The 24,943-nt window shown below is 38.0% G+C and overlaps 1 protein-coding gene across 3 annotated transcripts in view; it reads left to right on the top strand.

The window, feature by feature from the left end:
- The window catches only part of samsn1a (SAM domain, SH3 domain and nuclear localisation signals 1a), a 65,706-nt gene that overhangs the window by 34,469 nt on the left and 6,294 nt on the right, over positions 1 to 24,943 (top strand). Inside the window, exons 2-7 of one of the 3 annotated variants that reach the window (XM_053687463.1) lie at positions 13,177 to 13,308; positions 13,582 to 13,628; positions 15,191 to 15,228; positions 17,110 to 17,201; positions 19,113 to 19,203; positions 19,340 to 19,623. In XM_053687463.1, the coding sequence (XP_053543438.1) occupies positions 13,177 to 13,308; positions 13,582 to 13,628; positions 15,191 to 15,228; positions 17,110 to 17,201; positions 19,113 to 19,203; positions 19,340 to 19,623 (684 nt within the window). Of the gene's footprint in view, positions 1 to 13,176; positions 13,309 to 13,581; positions 13,629 to 15,190; positions 15,229 to 17,109; positions 17,202 to 19,112; positions 19,204 to 19,339; positions 19,624 to 24,943 lie in introns of those variants that run through there. The other 2 variants (XM_047161244.2, XM_053687464.1) reach the window with 2 other exon arrangements.

Here is a 24,943-nt window from a genome sequence, read left to right as displayed (position 1 = left end):
CTGCAAACGCTGCCTGATTTACAGATAGATTCAGCTAGCACTTGTCGTGTAACCATCCTGAAATACAAATGCTTAAAAACCTCACGTGAGCTAGCATGGTTGATCGCCTGCCGTGTAGGATTAGCTGCAGGAAGACGTGGCTAGTAACTAGCTAGTTTTATTTACTTATATCCAAGGATGATGATGATTGTGGTAAAAAAAAAAAACAACAACATTCAGTGTAAACAAATGTAGGCAAAGATGATTTCACTTATTTGATATTAACAAAACATATAGCTAACATATCGCTAGCAAGCTGACACAGCTAAATGTAAGCAGTTAGCTTTTAGCTAGACACTACAGTACCACATAGACTTCTTGTAAGTCTTGTACATGTCCATCCTTTTAATGAGCATGCAAAATGAACTAAAAAGTAAATGTGGAACGCTCTCCCATCTCACCAGCACTTCTACAGCTAATGTAAACGTTCATATCCCAGCTAAATCAATTCCACTGGATAATATTTAAAGCACGTGGCATTCTGATGATGAAGTACGGGAGCGTTGTACCCAAAATCTGGCATCTAGAACTATACTATTATGACGTGGGATTTTTGCTGCTCTCCCACTCGGTAGTCTTGTATAGGCGAGCACCGTGATGCGTCTTGATAGCTTGTCACTCAAGTAATCTACGCGCCTAGTTCATGGGGTAAGCTTACTGGAGCTGTGTTCACTCTGAGGCCAAGTCATGACGTTATCGATGGTTTAATGTTTTCATTTATTCCGCAGTGCTGCTGAATTTCGTGATCCTGATCGGTCAGAAGGCGTCGGTTCATTTTCTATAACTGCAGCTCTGACAGTAGCGCATCTGCAAATCGCAGGTTTATATCAACGCACTCGTTCTCGAAAGTTATCATTCCTATAGTAACAGCTTAGAGACTTGTCCGGTGTGTGCAATCGTTGATATGGTAAAGTCGTCTGTCTGTGAGGAGACCTTTACGTGTTTTCGAATTTATGGACGGAGTCGCCTCGAGTTTTCCGACACGTGAAAGTCGTCGCTTTTTTGTTTATAGCTGCTATAACATGAGCGGTAACGTGAATTAACTTGTTTTGTGGACTTTACGTGTAACTGCAAATGGATACATTGCTCATCCTCTATTGTTAACCGTGCAATAATCCGTTTATCCCTTTTCTGTATATAAACAAGGTGTTACTCATCTGTATATATTCATATTTGCATTCACCTGTACATGCATTGAGGTTTTCATAGTGTACATATTAGCATTATTATTATTTTTTACTTCTATTTTTCTCATGTTTCGATTCCTGTTGTGTATATATATTTTTAGTCATTTTTAAAAAAATTCTATTCCTATTTAATGTGTATTCTTTCCTATCTGTTTTGTGTACTTGAGCTGCTGTAATGAGGGAATTTCCCCGGTTTGCGATCAATAAAGTTCATCTTAAAAAGGACAACATGCCATTCTTTAATAAGCAAAAAAATAAATAAATAAATAAATAAATAAATAAAATAAATTGTAATCATTGAAAATATTGCTTTGGCACAAGAGGAATGAAACACTTCACTAACACAACACTGTGTTACTGGTTATTCTCCACACAGTGTATTATTCCTTACTTAACTAATGATGTGCGGTGTGCATTTGTCTGGATAACTGTTTGTTGTTACTACACAAACTGTAGAAGTGCTAAGGAGATTACTTTTATCTTATCAAGAGTGGAAAAACACTGAATCTAGTTCTTTGTAGATAGCAAGCTCAATAGCAGCATCTTCTGGTTAATATTGGCACCCATGCTTTTCATTCTCTATTCAGAGTCCAAAAGCTTAAAAGACATTTAGACAATAATTATCATGGTGTATAGGAATTATTGTTGCCATATGAAGTAAAAACCCTTACAAATGGCAATCAGCCACTGGTTTTAAATTTCCCAACAATTTCCGTTATGAGTTATAGATGGTACGACCTGAGATCTGACCCATAATCTAGCTCGTTGATTAAATACCTGTTCACCTTGTCCAATTGTTCGCATAATTCAATCATTTACGGGAAAAAAAATAAATAAAAAATAGAGCGCTAACAAATGAGCAAACAAGCTGAGCCTGAGAGTGCATTCCTCCTTTATGTAATGAAACAGCGTGCCAAGGAAACTGCACACAGGCTCTCCAGTGAAGAGCACTTTCAATGCCATCAATGTGCACAACGAATTCAAATCTAATTTCTGAAATTAGAAATGCACTCTTGCCAAGCTAATGACAGTTCTTCATTACTCAGTCTGCCAGAGTGGACTGGAGCGCCTCTCGTGCTTGGCAGAAAGGATCTGCTTCCTTTTTTTTTTGCTGTTGAAAGTGCATTTTCAGACTTTAATGTCAAACTGAGAAGGCAAGTTTAAGTACTTAAAGTGTCATAGGATGTCTGCTGTCCAATTCTTCTACAGCGGGATATTAACTTGGTGCACCGCTGCTTCCTTTGTCTCTTCCATTATGTAAAATATACTTCTAGCTAAATTGACGTCAGGGTGTATTGAAGTCCGCTTTAGTTATTAGCATAATCCGTCTTTTGTGCTGTTTTTATCCGAACAACAAAAAAAAAATTCAACAGCACTTTAATTAATCGAATATGACGGCATTGTGAAGTAAAACGATAGTAGTATGCAAAAATACACAGTTACCAAATGACATCATAGTGAAATTAGGGTACTATGAAGGTTCGGTGTTGGATCACTATGGTTTAGTTTGGTTCTCAATTTTATTTAGATTATTGTGATATACTAATGATGTTCATAAATAGTAAACAAAGTTATCATTATGATTTGATATTTGATATGAAACTCGCCAGATGTCAAAAGGTGCATCCATTAGTTTGTGGAACAGCATGAAGTTGCATAAAGACTATACCAAAGTTGAAAGAAATTCCAGGAATGATGAGGATTGTGAAATGCATCAGTCTGGGAAGGGTTGCAAAGCTATTTCAAAGGCTCTGGGTTTCCAAAGGACCACATTGAGAGCCATTATTTTCAAATGGAACAATTCGTCACAGTAGTGAAGTGGCCGACCTTCCAAAATTCCTCCAAGAGCACAGCAACGACTCATCCAGGAAGTCACAAAAGAGCCAAGGACAACATCAAAGGACCTACAGGCCTCTCTTGCATTAATAAAGGTCAGTGTTCATGTCTCCACTATCAGAAAGACACTGGGCAAAAATGTCCTCCATGGAAGAGTGGCGAGGTGAAAACCACTGCTGACCCAGAAGAACTTTAAGGCTTGTCTGAATTTTGCCAAAACACACCTTGATGATCCTCAAACCTTTTGGGAGAATGTCCTGTGGACTGATGATTCGAAAGTGGAACTGTTTTGAAGACAGGAGTCCCGTTACATCTGCCGTAAACCAAACACCGAATTCCACAAAAAGATCATCATACCTACAGTCAAGCATGGTGGAGGCAGTGTGATGGTGTGGGGATGCTTTGCTGCTTCAGGGCCTGGGCAACTTGCAGTAATTGAGAGAAACATGAATTCTGCTTTCTACCAGAAAATCCTAAAGGAGAATGTTCAGTCTTCAGTCCATAAGTTGAAACTCAAGCACAACTGGATTATGCAGCAAGATAACGATCCAAAGCACAGGAACAAGTCCTAGTCCTAGAAGTAAGTGAAAGACTGATCTCCAGTTATCAGAGGCGTTTGGTTGCAGTTATTGCTGCTAAAGGTGGAACAACCAGATTTTAAGTTTAAGTGGGCAATTACATAGATTTTCAAACTGGTGATAGGTGTTGGATAACTTTTTGTATACATATATATATATATATATATATATATATATATATATATATATATATATATATATATATATATATATATATATACATTCATAAAAAAAACAAATGTCCCTTTTTCTGGACACTGTATTTTAAAGATTTTGTAAAATCCAAATAAGCTTTACAGATCTTTATTGGAAAGGGTTTAAACATGGTTTTTATGGTTGTTGACTCAACCATAAACAATTATTGCACATGCAAGTGTATATAATAAGAGTTTACAGGCGCTAGGCAATTAAGGTCACAGTTACTATAACTTAGGACACTGAAGAGACCTTTCTACTGACTCTGAAAAACACCAGAAGAAAGATGTCTAGGGTTCCTGCTCACCTGCGTGAACATGCCATAGACCTGCTGCAGGAAGACATGAGGACTGCAGATGTGTCCAGAGCAATAAACTGCAATGTCTGTAATGTAAGATGCCTAAGACGGTGCTACAGGGATCTGATCAGGAACAGGGACAGCTGATCGTCCTCGCAGTGGAAAATTACATGTAATCGTGTGTCCTTCCAGACGTGATCGAGAACTTGTAAATGCCTTGGTGGAAGAGTGGAGTAACATCTCACAGCAAGAACTGACCAATCTGGTGCAGTCCATGCGGATGAGATGCTCTGTAGTACTTAAAGCAGCTGGAGGCCACCACATACTGACTGTTACTTTTAATATTGACCCCCCCCCTTTGTTCAGGGACTCATTATTCCAAATGTCTCAGTTGTTGAATATATTTATGTTAATACAAATATTTCCACATGTTAAGAAATTAGCAGGAAATAAAAGCAGTGGAACGTGAGGACCTTCTATGTGTTTGCGTATATTTGCTTTATCCTTTTTTGCTCTAATGACATTCCTTACACAAAGACCAATCTGTTTAATTTTTACAATTTTATAAGTGACATTTGGGTGGAGGAGCGGGGCGCAATCTTTATATTACACGCAGTTTTAAATAATAAAAGAACATCTGGATTTAATTTGTTTTCTCCTTGCATTCTATCTCTTTATTTCATCCCTTATCGTTTTTGTCCGTCTTTATCGGTGTTAATGTTTTTTGTGCTGCCCACTCCACCACTGAACAATGACGTCGTTTATGTGTCAAAATAATGAACCGATTTTTGTCCTTCTCACTCGTCATGTTTTTAATGTGTTACATTCACGCATGCGTTTTATTGGCTGCCGGCTGGTATGTTGAGAAACAGGATTAGCCAATTGAAATGTATGTTTTTAGCTAGCCAGCTAGCTAAACTCTGAGCTCATGGATGTCAATGGAACGGTCATAAAGCTATTATACTTCCTAGACTTATTAATGTTATTAATATGGAGAAATGAGTTGATGGTAGATTGTAATCTACTACCGTAGACATCCAGAGTGCTTGAACACATCACATTAATCAGTATAACCGTGTATAACCGTCACGTTGTGATTTAATTTAGTAAATTTCCTCGTACTTCCTGAAACGAATTCTTGACTGCGCCCGGATTGATAATAACAGAATTTAATACCTGGGTGTGTGCTCGGATGCCCTGAAAGATCACACAAACCAGAAGCCTAAATTAAAAACAAACAAACATGAACCTAAAGCAGAAAAACTTTTAAATTAAAAAGATCAACAGATGAGCATCATGTGTGTATGACAGCAGAAGCTGTGTTTACTTTGTATCTAGGATCTTTGCCTCAGATAGGGAGGTCCCCATTTTGTCTGAGGTTTATTTTTGATGTGTGTGTGTGTGTGTGTGTGTGTGTGAGTGAAATGTGCTGGCACGGGTGTTTCAGCTTACTGAAATCAAAAGTATCTCGGTTAACCTCCAAGCGAAAGCCCTTGTTCTCCATTTTTTTTGCGGGTACGCCTTCAAGTTTATTTTGGTTCTGCTGCAGGACTCCGGTTTATAGCCAACGAACGATTTGTTGATCTAAGTTTCATTTCATCCAAGTTGTGTTGCATTTCAAACGGCTTAATAACAGCAGTTAAAAACTCTAAGCATTTGATTAATACATCGATCTGGGATTCATTCTGATTGTTTACTAGCCTACCAAAGTAAATAGCAACAATTTTACTCTTGATGCTAATCATTATCAATGGTTTGGGTTTTTGTTTTGTTTTTTTCCAAAATCTAATCTAATCTAATATATGCTGGCAATTTGGAAATGCAATTAATGTCAGCAACTGTATAAAATCAGAATTGATCCCGAAATGAGTTTAAAGTAATGGAGCAACGTGATTAGCTTAACTAAGGAACTGAACTAAACCCGAAACTGGAATAAACGAAGTCCTAAATGCAAATCGATATCAATAAACCTTCATTTAATCCATAATTTAGAACATTAAACTCTTAAAAGTATGCTCACTTTTTTACCTTTTTAAAAAAAAATTCCTTTCCCGGTCAGGGTCTCGGTGAATCCGGAGTCTATCCCAGGAATGCTAGGCATGAGGCGGGAATACACCTTGGAAAACATCCCTCTAATTTGCTTTTCCTCCTTATTTGTTTACGTCTTCCAGAGTGACCCTGTGTTCTGCCTCGTTCGTACTGAATTCTTACAGTTTATGCGGAAAACCTGTTGCGTGACGTTGCTCTCAGGCTTCTGGAGATTTTTTTATGAGGTGTGACCAGAGATAATAAAACGATTGTATTAGAAACTGTGCTTTCAGAACAGCTGGCATCATGAAGCTTCTACTGTATACCTTTTATCCTTGTGCTCCTTTGTAGTGCCTCTGGTAAGAGCATCTCCATTTTATTTTAGATCAACTTGGTTTATAACGTGGTCTGTAGTGCGCAACAAACTCTGAAATATGATTAATTCAATTCACTGTTATTTGTATGGCGCTTTGGACATTGTCTCAAAGCAGCTTTAGAGAAACATATAAACACAGGGTAGAGATTTTAAGTGTGTGGATTTATCCCTATTGGGCGAGCCGGTGGAGACGGTGGTGAGGGAAAAACTCCCTGAGATGATGCGAGGAAGAAACCTTGAGAGGAACCGGACTCAGAAGGGAACCCGTCCTCATCTGGGTAACGCCGGATAGTGTGAGAGTAAAAGAAAGTTCATTATGGTGTTTATATGAAGTCTGTTTGTTGAACTAGTCCACTGTTCACTAAAGGAGACCTGAGTGTGAAACTGCATGTGGTAATCGCAGTCCCAAGGACATCGCAGCAACCGTAGTCCCAGCAACCACAGCGAGAACGTCCATGTGGAATTGGTACCGTCAAGTACCGTCCTCAGTGATCTCCAGGCTGTATGATATAATGGTAGTTAAATACTATCATTTATATAGTGAAGTGTTCTGTAAGGACACGTGTACTGTATGCGTCATCTCTTTGTAAACGTCTGGATCGGATCGGCCAGAGGAAAGTTTTCAGGAAAGTTTCTCGTTTCTAGGTAACATGACAAGCTGCTCTTATTTTGTTTTCGTCTTATTACTTCAAGCCTAAGAAAGGGAACAACTGTTTATAGCTGCTATGACATAAGGATGTTTTTTTTGGTGGATGTTCCACAACATCAAATGTATCTATACACAGATAAAAAAATACAACGTGTATTCAGATCAATAACTACAAAAAAAAAATGTAATAGTCAGCATATTACTGTGGTATAAGAGGAATAAAACACTTCAGGACGTGCTGTTATTGAAAAAAAAAAAAAAAAGATCAACGTCTGGGTGAAAACAGTCATTATTTTCCAGGTACAACTCAACCCGAATTGTTTTATTCCTCACATGTAACGTGCGCCACATCATACATAAGAAGACACATCGGGAATCTATTTCGGACCTCACTACCGTCCTTTGCCGTCGTTAAGCTGATGAGTTCTCTCGGACTCGCGAGGAGTTCTGCGTCCCCGGAGTGAACGCCTCCTGCCGTCAGGAAGACCTTCCCGACCCTGTAACGAGTCTTTTCTTCGCATACTCCAGCATGCCAGGGAGTTGGTATCAGAGCGCAGGGTCAGCCATGATACACAGAGGGTTAAGGGCCCAACATTGGCAGCTTGGCAGCACCGGGGCTTGAACCCCGAATAACCCAGATTAACGGCTAAGCCACCACTACATTGTAAACAGTAACCTTTGTCCAAATATGAAAAATATACAGTAGACTCACGCTACTTTATTTATCTTGGCACATTCACTACTGGGCAGAGAAAGATTTAAGCACCAATGGCCTCGATCTCTTGAAATGATGCAGCACCTCTGTCAATTTACAATTTACAGGAAATGACCAGAAGGCAGTTCGGAGAATCGGGGCTCTTTCGTTGATTAAGACGAAACCTGCGTGAGAGGAAATGTAATACTGAAAAGGAAGACATTGCAGAAGTGGAAAACTGGAGTCACTGTACATCTGGAAGCATTAAATTAGACTATTAGATTGGACTTGTTCCTATAATCACCATTCATGAAAATCAAAGCATGAGTTTAATTTAGTATCTTTAGCTCACAACAAGCTTAGATGACTAGATACTTGTGTATGGGGGGGGGGGGGGGGGGGGGTTAACCTGTATTAAATGTAAAGCATATCTCCAGGACACAGGAACATGTGGTCTAGACATATAAGTAGAAATGTCAGCGGTGTCAGTATGGTGTGTAAATTCTGGCTCTGACAGTTCTTCAGTTGTGTGTGGGATCTAATTGGTTCTATTTTCTAAAATATAAACAAACTCGTAGCCTAATGTAAACCACCATGACCCTGACCAGGCAGTTACTAAAGATGAATGAATGAACACTCTATATTCATGTTAATGGTATTTATTTTGTCCCGCAAACTTTTTATCTGACAGCTGGCCCACACCCGCGTGAAAGTGCAAAACTCCAGCTTGTGTGACTTTTTATTCTTATCCGTCAGGATCCCAGTCCTGATGCACATCTCAAGTGTCAATGTGTACTTGTTTATTCTATATAATGTATTTGGTAACATCCCTAATAGCTAACAAGCACGAAGGGCACCACTGGAGCTTCTTTATTATGAAGCAAAGGCAGTGCTTGAGTGAGGGGCTTGTGATCATGTGAGCTAATCCTAGAGCAGAAAACGGTCCTGCCCATTTGTCGGATTATGTGACGGATTTCATTCGGTGTTAATCTGCGGGTGCGGCGGGCAACCTGGAGAACTTCTTACATCAGCACTCGGTTTGCCTGTCAGCTCCACTCTCCACATTCGTCATCCTCTGAAGAACTGAAGAACAGCTCTAGCATGAATCTCTTCTGTTTCTCGCTGGTAAGACGTCTGGCGCCGATCCTTTCTGGCCGAATATCATTCAGTGGGCTTAAGATCAAAGTGCAGAGAGACGATTGGATGGACGGATGAATGGATGGATGGATAGATTAGTGTCTGGGCTTTTATTGTGCTCCTCCAAATGAACTGGGTTATTGTGTCTCGCCGTCTCTCTCGTTTTCGGGGTCATGAACTGGCGGTTATAATGAGAAAAATGCTATAGAATTGTCTCTTTATTGAGAAACGCATTCAAAATCAGGAAGTGTGTCAGAGAGGCTTGAGCTGATATGTCTGAGATCACAGAAGCATACTTGTGTAGCGTTTTAAACGATCTTTGAACGTCGTAAAAAGACACAGGTGGGGAATATTTGTCAAACCGACCCTTTCAGAACTGTGGAATCGAATGGGACGGGCGTATAGCAGATAACGGGCCAGTTATAATCATATAGAAGTGGCACCTGATAAATTCTAACTCGGTTTCAAAATCGTAGCTGTTAAAGAACTGTACATTAAAAGTCATTTAAAACACCGCAGCATTGAGCGCGATCTACGGAGCTATTTGTGTATTAAAAAATGATTGTGCATAAATACAACACCTAATGATAATCTTACGAACCACAAATCCATAAATGTTTCAGCAGTACAATTCTCATATTACAATCCTAATCTGTATGTATACATTATGGTACATTTATTATGAATTACAATTTGTCTTACAACGTTTATTCCAAATTGTTATAAACAATTATACATGTTGCCATCAAGAATAGTCTGTCACATGTCAATGGTTTTGATTGAAGCACTAGTGTAAGAGTAATATTTCGGGGATAATTCCTGAGTAGACAGCTCCACAGGGTTGAGTGGGCGGGGCTGAAACTATGTTCTACAAGTTACCAATCTATACGGTCAAAAAGCGAGACGTGAAGTATGAACAGGACGTGTGAAAAATGACAGTGAAAACATCACGATGATCGTTGGCATGAAATCTGTACAACATACGTCATTTACCTTAAGCATACATGGGGTGATTTGATACCAGTGTATAGTGGAGTTAGTATTAACTCTCCTCTAAAAGCACGTCCTCTTATTCCAGAGCAGTTTCCCACAGATTACGTTTTTTATTTAATAAAGCGTGACGCGTAGTTTTTCTCTTTTATATGGCCCCAATTCCGAAAAAGTTGGGACGGTGTTGAAGATGCTAATAAAAACAAAGGGGAGTGATTTGTAAATGTACTTCGACTTTGAACGTATAAAGACGAGGTATTTGATGTTTTACGTATTGAACTGCAACGTTACTAGTTGTTTTTTTTTTTTTTGGGTAAATGTTTATTTTGAAATTGATGCAGGGAACACGTTCCAAAAAAGTTGGGACGGGGTGATTTAGGACTACATTTACATTTACATTTATTCACTTAGCAGACGCTTTTATCCGAAGCGACTTACAAATGAGAAAGATACAAGCAAAGCAATATATCGAGCAGAGAACAATACAAGAAGTGCTACCATACGAGATCTATTAATTGAATTCCAGAAGAATCAAAGCGCAGAGTAGAGGTGTAAGTGCATTTTTTCAATTTTTTCAATTTTTTATTTTTTTTTATTATGAGTTGGTTAGGTGTTCATGAAAGACGTGGGTCTTCAGCTATTTTTCGAAGATGGTAAGAGATTCTGCGGCCCGGATTGAGATTGGAAGTGCATTCCACCACTGAGGAACAGTTAGTGTGAAGGTTCTGGAAAGGGACCTTGCGCCACGCTGAGTTGGAACTGCTAAACGTCGGTAATCGATCGCAGATTGCGAGAGGGAACGTAGGCCTTCAGGAGAGAGTTGAGGTAGGAGGGTGCTAGGAGGACTAACAGCGATGTGAGACGTTGAAATAAGAAGGTGATGTGAAACAGGTGAGGCAATCGTCTAATCATAGTATATAAAGAGCCTCCAAAAAAGGCCTCGTCCTTCGTGAGCAAGGACGGGTCGAGGCTCGCCGATCTGTCAACAGATGCGTCAGCGAATAATCCAACACTATGAGAAGAACATTCCCCAAAGACAGATCGGTAGGATTTTGAGCATTTCACCTTCTACAGTCCAGAATATAATTAAAAGCTTCAAGGAATCCGGTCAAATCTCGGTGCGTAAAGGGCGAGGCCGAAAACCACTCCTGAATGCTCAATTCAGAATGTGTGGCACATTATGAAGCGCAAAATAAGGAAAACGAATTCCGCTTGCTAAACTTAACCGACTGGTGTTTTCACTCAGAGCCCAAATGCTTAAAAAGTGTTAAATGACTCTTTCTGTTGTTGTTTTGTTTTGTTTTGTTTTGTTTTGCATTTTCCATAATGTTCTAACTTTTTCGGAATTGGGGATGTATTTATAAGTCCACAAAACAAGTTAGTTCCTGTTATCACTTATGTAATAGCCATTATAAACGGTTGTTCCTTCATCAGCCTCTCTTATTCCTCTCTTTCCTGAAGTTAACGAGACACAAATACAGCTTGTAATGTTACCAAGAACTCCTGTGTCCTGAAGGCTTTTGCATGGTGGAAAATATAACCCTTTGTAAAGCTGTAACTGACACTGCTCGCAGGAAACGTGAGCATATAAATAATATATGTAATTATTGTGTAATAATAATAATAATAATAATAATAATAATAATAATAATAATAATAGCAATAATAATAGCAATAATAATAGCAATAATAAGAAGAAGAAGAAGAAGAATAGCAACAATAATAATAATAGCAATAATAATAATAAGAAGAAGAATAGCAACAATAATAATAATAGCAATAATAATAATAATAAGAAGAAGAATAGCAACAATAATAATAATAGCAATAATAATAATAATAGCAATAATAATAATAATAATAATAATAATAATAATAATAATAATAATAATAATAATAATAATAATAGTAGTAGTAGTAATTTCATGCTATTTCATGCCAGAATTTCAGATGTTGTTAGAATTCAGGATTAATAGTGGATACACTGCATTAACCCCACAGTGACCTCAGGTTTCCAGTGAGCCTTCGAAAAAGGAACTGAGAACTATTAATCCTAACCCTAACCCATGTAAAGCATAATCTGGTGAAATTGCTTTTTATAAATCACAAACCATTTGTGATTGGTAGAGAAAAATAACACAAACAAGTTCTACATTTTTTTTTATTACATTTTGAAATATATGTATAAGACTAATATTTTATGATAAACTACTTATATTTATTAGATTGTTTACATATATTCGAGTGCTACGATATGCTAATATATCATTTTTACAGTATAATTGTGCAATAAAATAAAACATGAAATAAAATTATTTACAATTAGATTCTAGTCAAATCATATAAAACTTTGACTGAGTTCCCTGATAGCACTGGTACAAATATCCTTCCTAAATGTTTGAGAGAGTATCGCACTAAACGTATTTCTATCAGTGACTTTGGGCCTCATTTAACAAGAAAGTTGGTATTCAAGAAAATCCTGTAAATTTGGAAAACAACGTTCATAGCCTACTCATGCTCCTGAGTGTGTGTATTTTATGCATAAGAATTCTAACTAATTAACTAATGTTAGATACGTGAAACCTTGAGAGGAACCGGACTCAGAAGGAAACCCGTCCTCATCTGGGTAACGCCGGATAGTGTGAGAGTAAAAGAAAGGTCATTATGGTGTTTATATGAAGTCTGTTTGTTGAACTAGTCCACTGTTCACTAAAGGAGACCTGAGTGTTAAACTGCACGTGGTAATCGCAGTCCCAAGGACATCGCTGCAACCGTAACCACAGCAACCACAGCGAGAACGTCCATGTAGAATTGAGGTCCAAAACCATTTCCATGGTACTTCAAGCGGTACCGTCCTCAGCGATCTCCAGGCTGTAGCTTGAAGTTGATGAGAGCTCCATCCTGTGGTAGGGCATCAGGATGGATCAGGCAGGTCCGGAGAGCAGAACGGGTCAGGATCACTTATCATGTAATACTAAAAGATTAATAAACAAGGTGCATTGATTGCATCATCGTGAAGCTGTTGGAAAACTGCACCCAGACACATTGACATAAACATGAAACACTTGTTGTTGTTGTTGTTGTTGTTTATAATTCGCCATCAGTTCGCTAATTTCAATGCATGTGTATGCCTGAGAGTCTAATGTCAGAGTGGTGTGTTTTTCTGCAGGAGGGCTCCATGGACAGTCTGCATGAGGTGGTGAGGGACGCTGGAGAGACGCATGTCTCCACCGACTCCAGGAGATCCAGCAGCTCTGCTGAGCTTCTCAACAGCGCTCGGTGTTCAAGAGCCACGTCTGTGGTAATCATGCACGATTGCTGAATCACTTCCTACGACTTCATTTCGGAAACCAAAATGTTCAAGTGTTCAAATATGCAGTACCTTAGTCAACTGTGGTGGAACTTCTAATTTCAGTTCAAAAGAAATTCGTTTCACAGAAAGTGCCTACTTGGATTAATCAAGCGTCATGTTGATGAGTTTCTTCCACTTTTATTTGTGTGAGATTTTCATTCGGCTACATTTTTTTTCCCACCTCTGTTCATGAGACTAATATCTGTACTCTCCCCTCATCAGGATATTTCACAAATCAGCTCCACTAATTCCAAAAAGAAAAAAAGAAGGTACATTTATTTGCTTCGTGCAGTTTTTATTATTTTTATTTATTTATTTATTTATTTTTTTAGCACAGAGCGCTCTCAGAATATAGATTCATTGTTTGGAATAAAATTTCTTTACAGAACCTCGTATCATCCTGAAGACAATGCTGCATTAAACACATCCTCTTTACCAGATTCCTTTATCCTTTTCACATCGAAACCCCCTACAAGCTATCTGTTTGTCCTATCCTTCCTTAAGTACGCATGGAAGGAAAAAATGTGACATCATTAACTGTTGAACGAGATCTACGTACATCTTATACAAGAACCTAACAGTGTGAATGAGGATTTAAATCACCCTGTTTCTAATTTTTAGGCAAAATGTCCCCGATACGTGTGCTTAGCTCTTCACACATTTTAGATATACAGATAAACCAGACCATAATGTTATATACAGATAAACCAGACCATGGATATACAGATAAACCAGACCATAATGTTATATACAGATAAACCAGACCATAATGTTATATTTAGATAAACCAGACCATAATGTTATATTTAGATAAACCAGACCATGGATATACAGATAAACCAGACCATAATGTTTGATGGTCTGCATTTTTACTATTGAAACAATGATACAGTGAAATCTGTATGGAGTTATGCATTTACCGAGATGGTGTTAAAGAACTCATAACTTTTTTTGGGATATTTAATATGTTTCATGTGGCCAAGCTGCCACTGTTGGGCCCTTGAGCAAGGCCCTTAACCCTCTCTGCTCCAGGGGGCGCTGTATCATGGCTGACCCTGTGCTCTGACCCCAACTTCCTGACATGCTGGGGTATGCGAAGAAAAGAATTTCACTGTGCTGTAATGTATACGTGATCAACTAACACTCATTATCATTATCATTAATATATATATATATATATATATATATATATATAATTTACATTTCTGACGAAGCATCTTCACAACCGGCTTCATAAGGAACCTCAATTCTTAAAAACATACCGAGCTCCACGATGCTTCTCCTAACTTCTAAATAAAAGAAACTATTTTCATTTAGGCACAAAACAATTTTATTCTGAATTCAAACGTGCGTTTTAAGTATTTAAAAAGCAACGCTACTTACATTTTAACTCGGAGATAAACACGATGCACGGGCGTGATTCACAACCTGCAACTTTCCAACCATAAGCTTTTATTAAAATGTCTTCAAGGCAATCTTTATTGTAGTGTCCAAACTTTTGGCTGGTAGTGTATAGTAGGTCTTACTTTATATTCCGTGTATATAATCGCCGTGCAGTTACACAAACTATACATGTGATTATATTGTAATTACTGCGGCGGGGGGGGGGGGGGGGGGGTGGGATTGAAAGCGCCCAATTAACAGCACATACTAAAGTGTTTTATTCCCCTTATAATACAGCAATTTACCAACAATCGCAAGTTTTATTTATTAAAGAATGACATGTAATGCCTTTTAGTCATTTATAGTTACATTTAATGTTCGGATGCCTGCAAAACATCTTATAGCAGCTATAAAACAGGTGGAATAAGTGTTTTGTTGCTCATTGCAGGCCACAGCCGAACTCGACCTCTGAAAACAATGCCGTGGGTATGTACCGTATTTAAACAATACACTTCCCGTAAACAGGTGCCGAGCGGAATTAACACGCCCAGAACTCTGCTTTAACTAGAAAACCAGCATGAGCAACTCGATTTTTTTCAACAAACAAGACATGCTGAACTTTTCTTTTCACTTGGACTTGTATAGTGTCTCACAGATCTCAAGGTCCCTTTCCAGAACCTTCAGACTAACTGTCCCTCGGGGGTGGAATGTAATGGAGCTTATAAAGCAAGATGTATGTTTTTACTTTATTTCCTTTCTCAATTTTTTTCTTTCTGTGTCTTGTTCTTTTTATTTTTCTCTATTTCTTTCTTTATTTCTTTCTCTCTGTCTGTTTTTTCTTTCATTCAGTCTCTCTGACTCTCTTTTTTTCTTTCTGTCTTTATCTTATTGTCTTTCTTTCTTCCCTTCTCTATCTGTCTGTCTTTCTTTTTTTATGTGTCTGTGTCTTTCTTTCTCTGTTTCATTCTTTCTTTCTCTCTGTCTGTTTTTTCTTTCTTTCAGTGTGTCTGACTGGCTGTCTTTCTCTTTTTTCTTTCTCTGTGTCTCGTATTCTTTTTCTTTCATTCTTTCTTCCTCTCTCTATCTGTGTCTTTCTTCCTTTATCTGTCTTTCTTTCTTTCTTCCTTCCTTCCTTCCTTCCCTATATGTCTTTCTTTCTTTCTTTCTTCCTTCATTCCCTCAGTCTGTCTTTCTTTCTTTCTTTCTTTCTTTCTTTCTTTCTTTCCTTCCCTGTCTGTCATTCTTTGTCTATGCCTTTCTTTCAGTGTGTCTGACTGGCTGTCTTTCTCTTTTTCTTTCTCTGTCTGTCTCATATTCTTTTTCTTTCATTCGTTCTTTCTCTCTCTCTATCTGTGTCTTTCTTCCTTTATCTTTCTTTCTTTCTTTCTTTCTTTCTTTCTTTCTTTCTTTCTTTCTTTCTTTCTTTCAGGCTGTCTGACTCTCTCTCTCTCTCTTTTCTTTCTCTTTCTTTCTTTCTTTCTTTCTTTCTTTCTTTCTTTCTTTCTTTCTTTCTTTCTTTCTTTCTTCATTCCTTCCTTCCTTCCCTATATGTCTTTCTTTCTTTCCTTCCCTATCTGTCTTTCTTTCTTTCTTCATTCCTTCCTTCCTTCCCTATCTGTCTTTCTTTCTTTCCTTCCCTGTCTGTCTTTCTTTATCTGTCTATGCCTTTCTTTCTCTGTTTCATTCTTTCTTTCACTCTGTCTGTTTTTTTCTTTCTTTCAATGTGTCTGACTGGCTGTCTTTCTCCTATTCTCTTTCAGTCTGTCTCTTATTCTTTCATTCGTTCATTCTTTCTTTATTTTTTTCTCTATCTCTCTGTCTTTCTTTCTTTCTTTCTTTCTCTGTCTGTTTTTTCTTTCTTTCATTGTCTCTCTGACTGTGTTTCTTTCATTCTTTCTCTGTCTGTTTTTTCTTTCTTTCATTCAGTCTGTCTGACTGTGTTTCTTTCTTTCTTTTTCTTGAAATTATATTCCTTTTAAATATCTGTAAGATGAAAGCATCAGTTATCACGTATTCACACTGGATCTGGGGTCATTTCTATTTGATTTGATAGATTTCTATAAGCCTCTCTTATAAAACAGGATGTATGTAAACAAGCTTGTTTACATGCAGCACATACCAGCTTTATTTCAGGTCGGGTTTCAGTTTGAAAATAACCACTGTAACACGTCGTGTTTTTGAACAACACTTTCAGTGTGCACTCTGAGCTCGTTTCAGGACCAACAGAAATCATTTTACTTGGTTTTTTTTTTTTCTCTTCTTTTTAATACCTGAATTAGTACGACGATCATGTTCTTCTACAATATGCATGAAATATAACATTGCGATCATTACCGCCAGCTAATTCTAAGCTTTGTGTTATTTTAGTCAGGCGCATGAAGCAAGCTGATTTCTGTACCAAGAAAGAAAAGCACCATCACATGACCTCTACCCAGAGAGAAAACGAGCTTCCTGTGCAGGTCAGGAAGAGAAATCTGTCTCTGTCTTGCACCTGTGTTTCATGCCGCAGACGTCAGTAATGTAAAATGTTGCAGGTTATTGCATCAGCTCAGATTCCAGCTCAGTTTTGTTTGGATCACAGGTTGTTGTTTTTTTTCAATGGATATTGTCCCAAAGCAGATTTACAGGCACAGAGAACAGAGCAAGCTGTCAGACGATCCCCCCACCCACACACACCCACACACACACCTACACACACACACACTTACACACACACTTACACTTGAAATCACATCAGGATGCTGATGCCAAATAAGCTGCAGCTGAGTGACTTTACTCTTTTTTCCTCTCCTGCGAGAAGGTTCCAGCGATGCCTGGGTCAGTAACACACGGGGCCACACCATGAGATCAACACTCGCTAACTCACGTCAAGCTCTCCCATTTCACACGCCTTTATTTACTGCTGCTTTCTGATCTTCAGCTATTGGAGCATTTACGTATTCAACACAAGGCAGAAACAGAGAGAGAGAGAGAGAGAGAGAGAGAGAGAGAGAGAGAGATGATCAGACAGGAAAGAAAGAGTTAATGAATGGATGAAAGAAAAGGAATAACAGACAGACAGAGAAAGAAAAAAGATAGAAAGAAAGTCAGACAGACAGACTGAGAGAAAGAAAAGAAATATACCGAGAGAAAGAAAGAATTAATGAAACGGAGAGAGAAAGAAAAACAGACAGACATTGAAAGAATTAGACATGGAAAAAGAAAGAAAGGCACAGAGAGATAGAGAACGAAAGAGACAGACCGACAGATAAGGAAGGAAAGAAAGAAAGAAACAGACAGAGAAAGAAAGAAAGAAAGAAAGAAAGAAAGAAAGAAAGACACAGACAGATAGAGAAAGAAAGAGACAGATAGATAAGGAAAGAAAGAAAGAACAAAACAGATAGACAGAAACATAGAGACAAAGAAAGACTGAAGGAAACAGATAGGCAGAAACAGAGAGACAAAGAAAGAAAGAAAGAAAGATAGATAGAGAAAGACAGATAGACAGACCAAGAAAAAAAGAAAGACATAGACGGATAAAGAAAGAAAGACACAGACAGACAGATAAGGAAAGAAAGAAAGAAAGAAACAGACAGACAAAGAAAGAAGGAAGGAAAGAAAGAAAGAAAGAAAGAAAGAAAGAAAGAAAGACGGACAGATAGACAGACAAATAAAAAAAGAAAGACACAGACAGAGAAAGAAAAGAGAGACAGAAAAACGGTCAGTCAGATAGAATGAAAGAAAGAAAAAACCGAGATAGAGAAATAAATAAATAAAGACAGACAGACAGACAGATAGAAAAAGAAAAAAAGAGAAAACGAAAGATAGTCAGACAGGCTGAAAGAAATAAAAAACAGACAGACAGAAAGAAAGAAAAGCGACTCTTACACTTTAATACCTGTATGACTTACAGCTTTTTTTTTTTTTTAGATCTAAACTCTTTACTCAGTAATTTAATTCTATTCCAGGATGAATCTGGTGTTTCATACGGTATTTCTTCCATAATGAAGAATTCGACTCAGACTCAGAGCTTTGTTAGATTTCATGATTGATTGATCTAGTGATTGAAGCTTCTGCCCCAACAGGAAAAAAAAAAAAAGTCTTTGTAGCGGTTACAGTCTTTCAGGGTATATTCCACCTTCATCACGTGTCATCAGGAGGGGGTTTTTCCCTCCGTACAATCATCTGTTGTGATTCATTTGTGGTAGGAATGTATGTGGTTTACAGCTGATACGGGTCAACTGATCATTAAATAGTCTAAGACTCACACGTAAAAACAGTACAATCCTTGGTTTAACACAGCATCAGAAATTACACAAGAACCAGCTGCACAATATGTAATATAAACTTCAACTTCTTACCAGTAGCTTTCATTACATTCTCCATTACAGACAGAGGAAAGAGATGTACCAGGAATCATACAGAGGACACAGGAATCTCATTATGGCCGACATGAGACACGAACATCAGCCACAACAAATGGTATTCATGATTAAACACTGTTTTTTTTTTATTATTTATTTATTAAAACCTACATCAAATCATTTTTTCCAATAAGAAATACATAGGATGATAAAAAAAAAATAAATAAAAAGTTAATGCGTCTCTATTTTCATAGCTAACTCACAACTGGCACTATGGTCAGCTGGAGATGGACACGTCATTCCACTTTACCCGGAGAATTCCAGCCTTTCCATGAGACCGAGACAGATCCATGAGTGCTGGACTAACCCTACAGAGCATCTCCAGGCCTGGACACCACGCCTGCACATTTTCCATCGACCGCTCACTGAGTACCACGCCCATACTGAGGACTTCAGCTTAAACAGCATGGCTGAGGGTCGAAGCTGGAAAGCTGGAATGGTGCGCTCCATCACCAGCGTTGATCTGCGTGCCACTGGTGTAAGTGATAGCTTATTTACAACAATAGTTATGTTCAAGTGCTCGTTTCCAATTTTTTTTTTTTTTTTTTATGCAACTACTGTCATTTTTTATTAGTAAAAGATCTGCGAGAGCCACTTGTCACATCCAGCCAATCCAGGAGCCACTGCTCCTAATCCCATTTCAATCCAATCCAAAAAAAATTGCAACACATCTGCTTCCTGTATTTAAACTCCACCCTCCACTCTGCTCTCTTGCCAGGATTTGTCATTCCATCTATCCATCTGTCCATCCGTACCGCTTATCCTACACAGGGCCTGGAGGCTATCCCAGGGAACTCAGGGCACAAGGTGGGGTGCCAACCCATCACAGGGCACAATCACACACACATTAATACACTATGGACAATTTGGAAAGGCCAGTCAACCTATAACATGTCTTTGGACTGGGGGAGGAAACCTGAAGCATGGGTATAACATGCATACACACAAGGCTAAGCTGAGATTTGAACCCCCAACCCTGGAGGTATGAGGCAAGTGTGCTAACCACTAAGACACCATGACCCTTGTCATTTCATTCAGTTCCCGAGTCCAAAGACATGCATGGGGTTCGTAGTGTTTGAATGGGTATGTGAGTGTGCACTGTGATGGATTGGCAAGGTGGGTGTACCCCACCTTGTGCCACATGCTTCCTGGGATAGGGTCCAGAAAATGGATGGATAATAAATTATTATTATTATTATTATTATTATTATTATTATTATTATTATTATTATTATTATTAAAGCTGCCAGCAGCATTTTAGAGGGCCAAGTACCCAGACTCTGTGAGTCGCATATTCATAGATGTGCTACAATTGTTGCATAAGGTATCACAGGCAAGCAGAGCCATAACTACAGGCAAATGGATTCAAGAAGGATTTTTATTTTCACAAATTTGCCAGTCAGTTATGGGAGAACAGTTTTTGAATATCAAAGTTCCTTTGATCGCTTTTGTTCAGACAGGTCTCAAGATGATGCGAGCCAAATTTGGTGAACACTGGACATAATTTGGAGGAGGAGTAGCAAAATGGCAGTTAGTTGTAAGCATTTTTAGCATGTTATTGTTACTTATATCCAGTAGGTGGTGCTGGCACAAAATTTGTTGCATAGCCTCAGGTTATGGTCCTGAAGATGCCCACCAAGCTTTGTGTTATTGCATGAAATCATTGATGAGATACAGCCTCGGTTCCTGTTTGGCGGCTTTGCCATCAGATTTGTTGGTAGATTACGGGAAACCATTTGGAATATTCTAAATTCTTTTGATAATTTTTTTGTGACGCTTACTCTGAAGATGACGTGTTTCAAATTTGCTGATGATTGGACAAAATTTATGAGGAGTAGCAAAAAGACACTTTTTTTTTTTAAACAAAATCCAAGATGGTCATCAGGAAGAACACTCGAACTTCAGATCTTGGTGTTCGTTAATTTCAGCATACTCCAGGGAATTGTAGGAAAAATGACCTGTGAATTTAGCACAAATTCTTCAAGTGATATAAGGAGAAAAAAAATCATGAAACTCGACATGAAACATGACAGGAAAAGTCATGAAACTTCTCGTGTACATTCAGAGCATGGTACTAGAGGTAGTAGTCAAGTTCCATGACGATATGTACTGTAGATCCATTGCTGAGATACACCCTCACATCCTGTTTTTTGCATTTTCCAGCGTGTTACAGGAGAACAGATTTGAATATCAAAATTTCTTATATCGATTTTATTCAGACAGGTCTCAAGATGACGTGAGCCATATTTGGTGAAGATTGGACAAAAATTTTGGGGAAGGGGTGGCAAAAATGGCAATTAGATCTAAGCTTTTCTAGCATGTTATTGTAACTTTTGACCAGTAGGTGTTGCTGTCACGGATTTTGTTATATAGCCTCCGTTCATTATCCAGAAGATGTCTGCCAAGTTTTGTGTCAGTGTGCAAAGTCGTTGTTGAGAAACAGCCTCGTTTCCTGTTTGAAAGCTTCGCTGTTAGATTGGCTGGCCCATTACAGGTAACCTGTTTGCATTATTCAAAAAATAATTTTATAACTTTTGTGAGGCTTACTCTGAAGATGATGTGTGCCAAATTTGGTAATGGTTATAGATCAATCCTAATGTTATGCTGGAGTTTTAATGGTGATTCAATTGAATTTTATAGTGCTTTTAACAATGGACATTGTCATTTGTTAAAAGCAAAACAACTTTACAGACATCCAGATATCGAATTTGTTTGAAAATATTGAATGTATCCCTAATTTAAAATCAAAAACAGCAGAACAACACGGGGCTTAAAATGGAGCCTTGTTGCACCCCATTTTTTTTAGGCTTTTGAAGAATCTACATGAACTCCTAATAAACTCATAGCAGTCTGTCGAGAAAGATCTAAAACAGTCATTAGACCAGGACCATGTTTTCAAGCCTTGCTAATAAAATATTATAACAGCTAGCTTGAAAACCTTGTGGAAACACCCAGTCATTTTATCGTGTTTAATAATGGCTCCCAAATCTCTGATGATAATTATAGATACGATAAAATGCCTGAAATATGTGTGAGCTAATGTAGAATTTGTTTATTACATGGCTATAGTAGTTATTGTAAGGAAAAACTGTTACGAGTGCAAGTGCAGGTAGACAGCAGCATTATTGTAGGCACGGTAAGCCAGTATAACAATACAAAGGCTTGGTAACAACTGGAGAGAATCACAGCGCGTATACACACTTTGCAAGGTAAGTGTGGAACGTAATCTGTAATTGTGAATAGGTGTTTGTAGTCCGTAAGATGGTGACCTCGAACGTGACGGTTTCTATTGGTGCCGGTTGTCGAAGTCCGTCGCAGCCATGTTTGTAGGCTGCGTAGTACTCTGGGTAGTGTAGCTGAAATTTGTTTCCGGCGTTCACGTGGCAAAAATGAAAACTACAAAATAAAAACTGAACAGAGATAAAATAATCTAATCAAAATTGAGAAACATTGCTTCCAAAAAAATACCTGAAGTAAAAAAAATAATTGTGGGTTTCATTTCTGTTTCCATTTTTCCAGGTGTCGTTCATGCGCCTTGTGTTCTAGCTCAATGTAGAAACCTTCGGCTGTCAGAAACAGTGTTAAAGAGTCTGGGAAGTTCCAGCATCATATCCACTATAATCTATTCACGGGATACAATAGAATTCATATTGAAGGTATGGAGCTATGAAAGTGAGGAATTTAAATGTAGGGGGTTAATTGGTTAACACTCCTACGCTAGGGGCTAAGTCTACATAGCCGCTTTCTAATAATAACTTTTTCACGGTGACAAAATCACTGGGGGGAAACTCCCCCACCTACTAAATAATCACTTGATCTGCTGTGCGGGTGGATAGCAGTCACCCCAAAAGCTCACCTTGATCATCAAAATGACTGAAAAGGAAGTGAGAGTAAAATAAATACATGTGTTTAATAAAGTTAATGTATCCTAAAAATCTTAAAACGTATATATATACAGATACTGTGTATATACTAAAACTAAGTACAACTAATCTAAATAAATACATTAAAAAAAACCACTCATTTATATAAATACATATACTGTATATTTATAAAACAAACAGCTCATGTGGCATGTGTGAGCTACGGTGGTCTACTGTAAGAGATCAAGACATATTAAACTGTTCTTATTATACAATGGTCTAAGGTAAAAGAATTCCTGTTCATCTCTAACTCAGAATCAGTTCTTGAATCAGTTCCTGCCTCCATGTTGCTATTATTAGCATGAACACACCATGTGTCGGGTTAGTACAGCATGGGAGGTTTGCTTTACAGCAAAAATATTAACACGTGCTGTTTGTTTCTATGGTTTTAAGTAGGTCTAAAAATAAAATAAAATAAATAAACCCTGATAATCCTGGACTACGGGCTTTGGGAAGTCTGATGTCACATGTCTGGATTGTTTAGACCATGTTATTTATGTAGGTTTCTTTGTCTGCTTTGCTATACTAATCCTTAATTCAATCCAGTTAGGTGGAAATATCAGGACACTAACTGAGACATGTAATTATCACAATGCTCACCAGGTTCTCTTCGTTGCACCAATACTTTAACTGAGAAGATATGGTTGTTGTTGTTTTTTTTTTTAATATAAAAATAAAAATCCCTGCACTCAGCCATTTTGAGAATAGAATAGAAATCCTGGAAATAGGTCAAGCCAGTAATGATGAGATTTGCAGAACGAATATGAATTATTTAAGAGACATGTGTGCAGGCTGATGGAAAAAGTCTGGGCAGGGTTAGAGAGACTAATCCAGCTAGATTTTGTGCGTTTTTATTGAGTATTGAATTAAGAACCTGATATCAAACAGCACAATCGAAAACAAGCAGCGATTGTAGGGGTCCAGGCACTATTTTGTTTTGGAAGTTTTGTCAATCTCCTTAATAGCTAGGAATCAAAATGCCTGGTTTTCTTGTACAATTTAGAAGAACGTGAACTTTCAAAGTCATCGACAGCATGCCGAATAATGTGTACATGTACGGGTGAGGAGTACAGACCTGGGAAGGCAACTTTTAAGCCATATTAAATTGACGTACTGAAAGGCTTACAGATTCAGTTAATGATAAAGACACACAGATAATAAACCAGTGTTGGACTAAATCTGTCAGTAGGTCTGTAATGTAAATGCACTGTGTTGGGAAATTTGAGAAGTACACTTTCAGTAAAATGACGTCTCCGTCGCAGCGAATAGTTCCTCTTATAAAGGGAACAGATTTTGTAACTTGGGCAAAAGTTTCTTCTTTTCTCTTTATTTTCAGTTCCTCAATAAATCCATCCAGAATATTAATTAGGCATGAATATCAATGTTATAGGACATTTACCGATAATAGTGTCTTTACCGATAATAATTGCTCTGGATTGTATTCACTAGGATCACAACAGTCATTTTGTGGAAATTTTTTTCTTCCTTTCTTTCTTTTTTTGCCGTCACTCGTGTGCATATTTGCTTTATGTAAGTTCCTTGAAATGACTGGGAAGTGGTTATCAGGCAGACCGCAAATGCAGACTCAAGCGTTATTTTATTTTTTTTCCCCTCTGAAACTGCTTCGATAACATACAGAACACATATTGTGCCACATCCTGTGTGATCTGAGGAAGTCAAAAAGCAAGACTCATCTGAAGAGCCACTGCAGTTAGCACTTTAGATTCAAACGTCAAGCACACGAGCTCGGATTCAAATAATAATACAACCGTAAGATAATATTAAGAACAAAAGTAAGGCCATGCTTCAAAGGGCAGCTTCAAATGTCTCAGATAAACCTAAACACATCAAACCAAAGGTAAGGCTTATTCTCCA

This window comes from Ictalurus punctatus, chromosome 17 (genome assembly GCF_001660625.3).
Source record: "Ictalurus punctatus breed USDA103 chromosome 17, Coco_2.0, whole genome shotgun sequence".
Lineage (NCBI taxonomy): Eukaryota > Metazoa > Chordata > Actinopteri > Siluriformes > Ictaluridae > Ictalurus > Ictalurus punctatus.
This window is presented reverse-complemented; position numbering and strand designations above follow the sequence as displayed.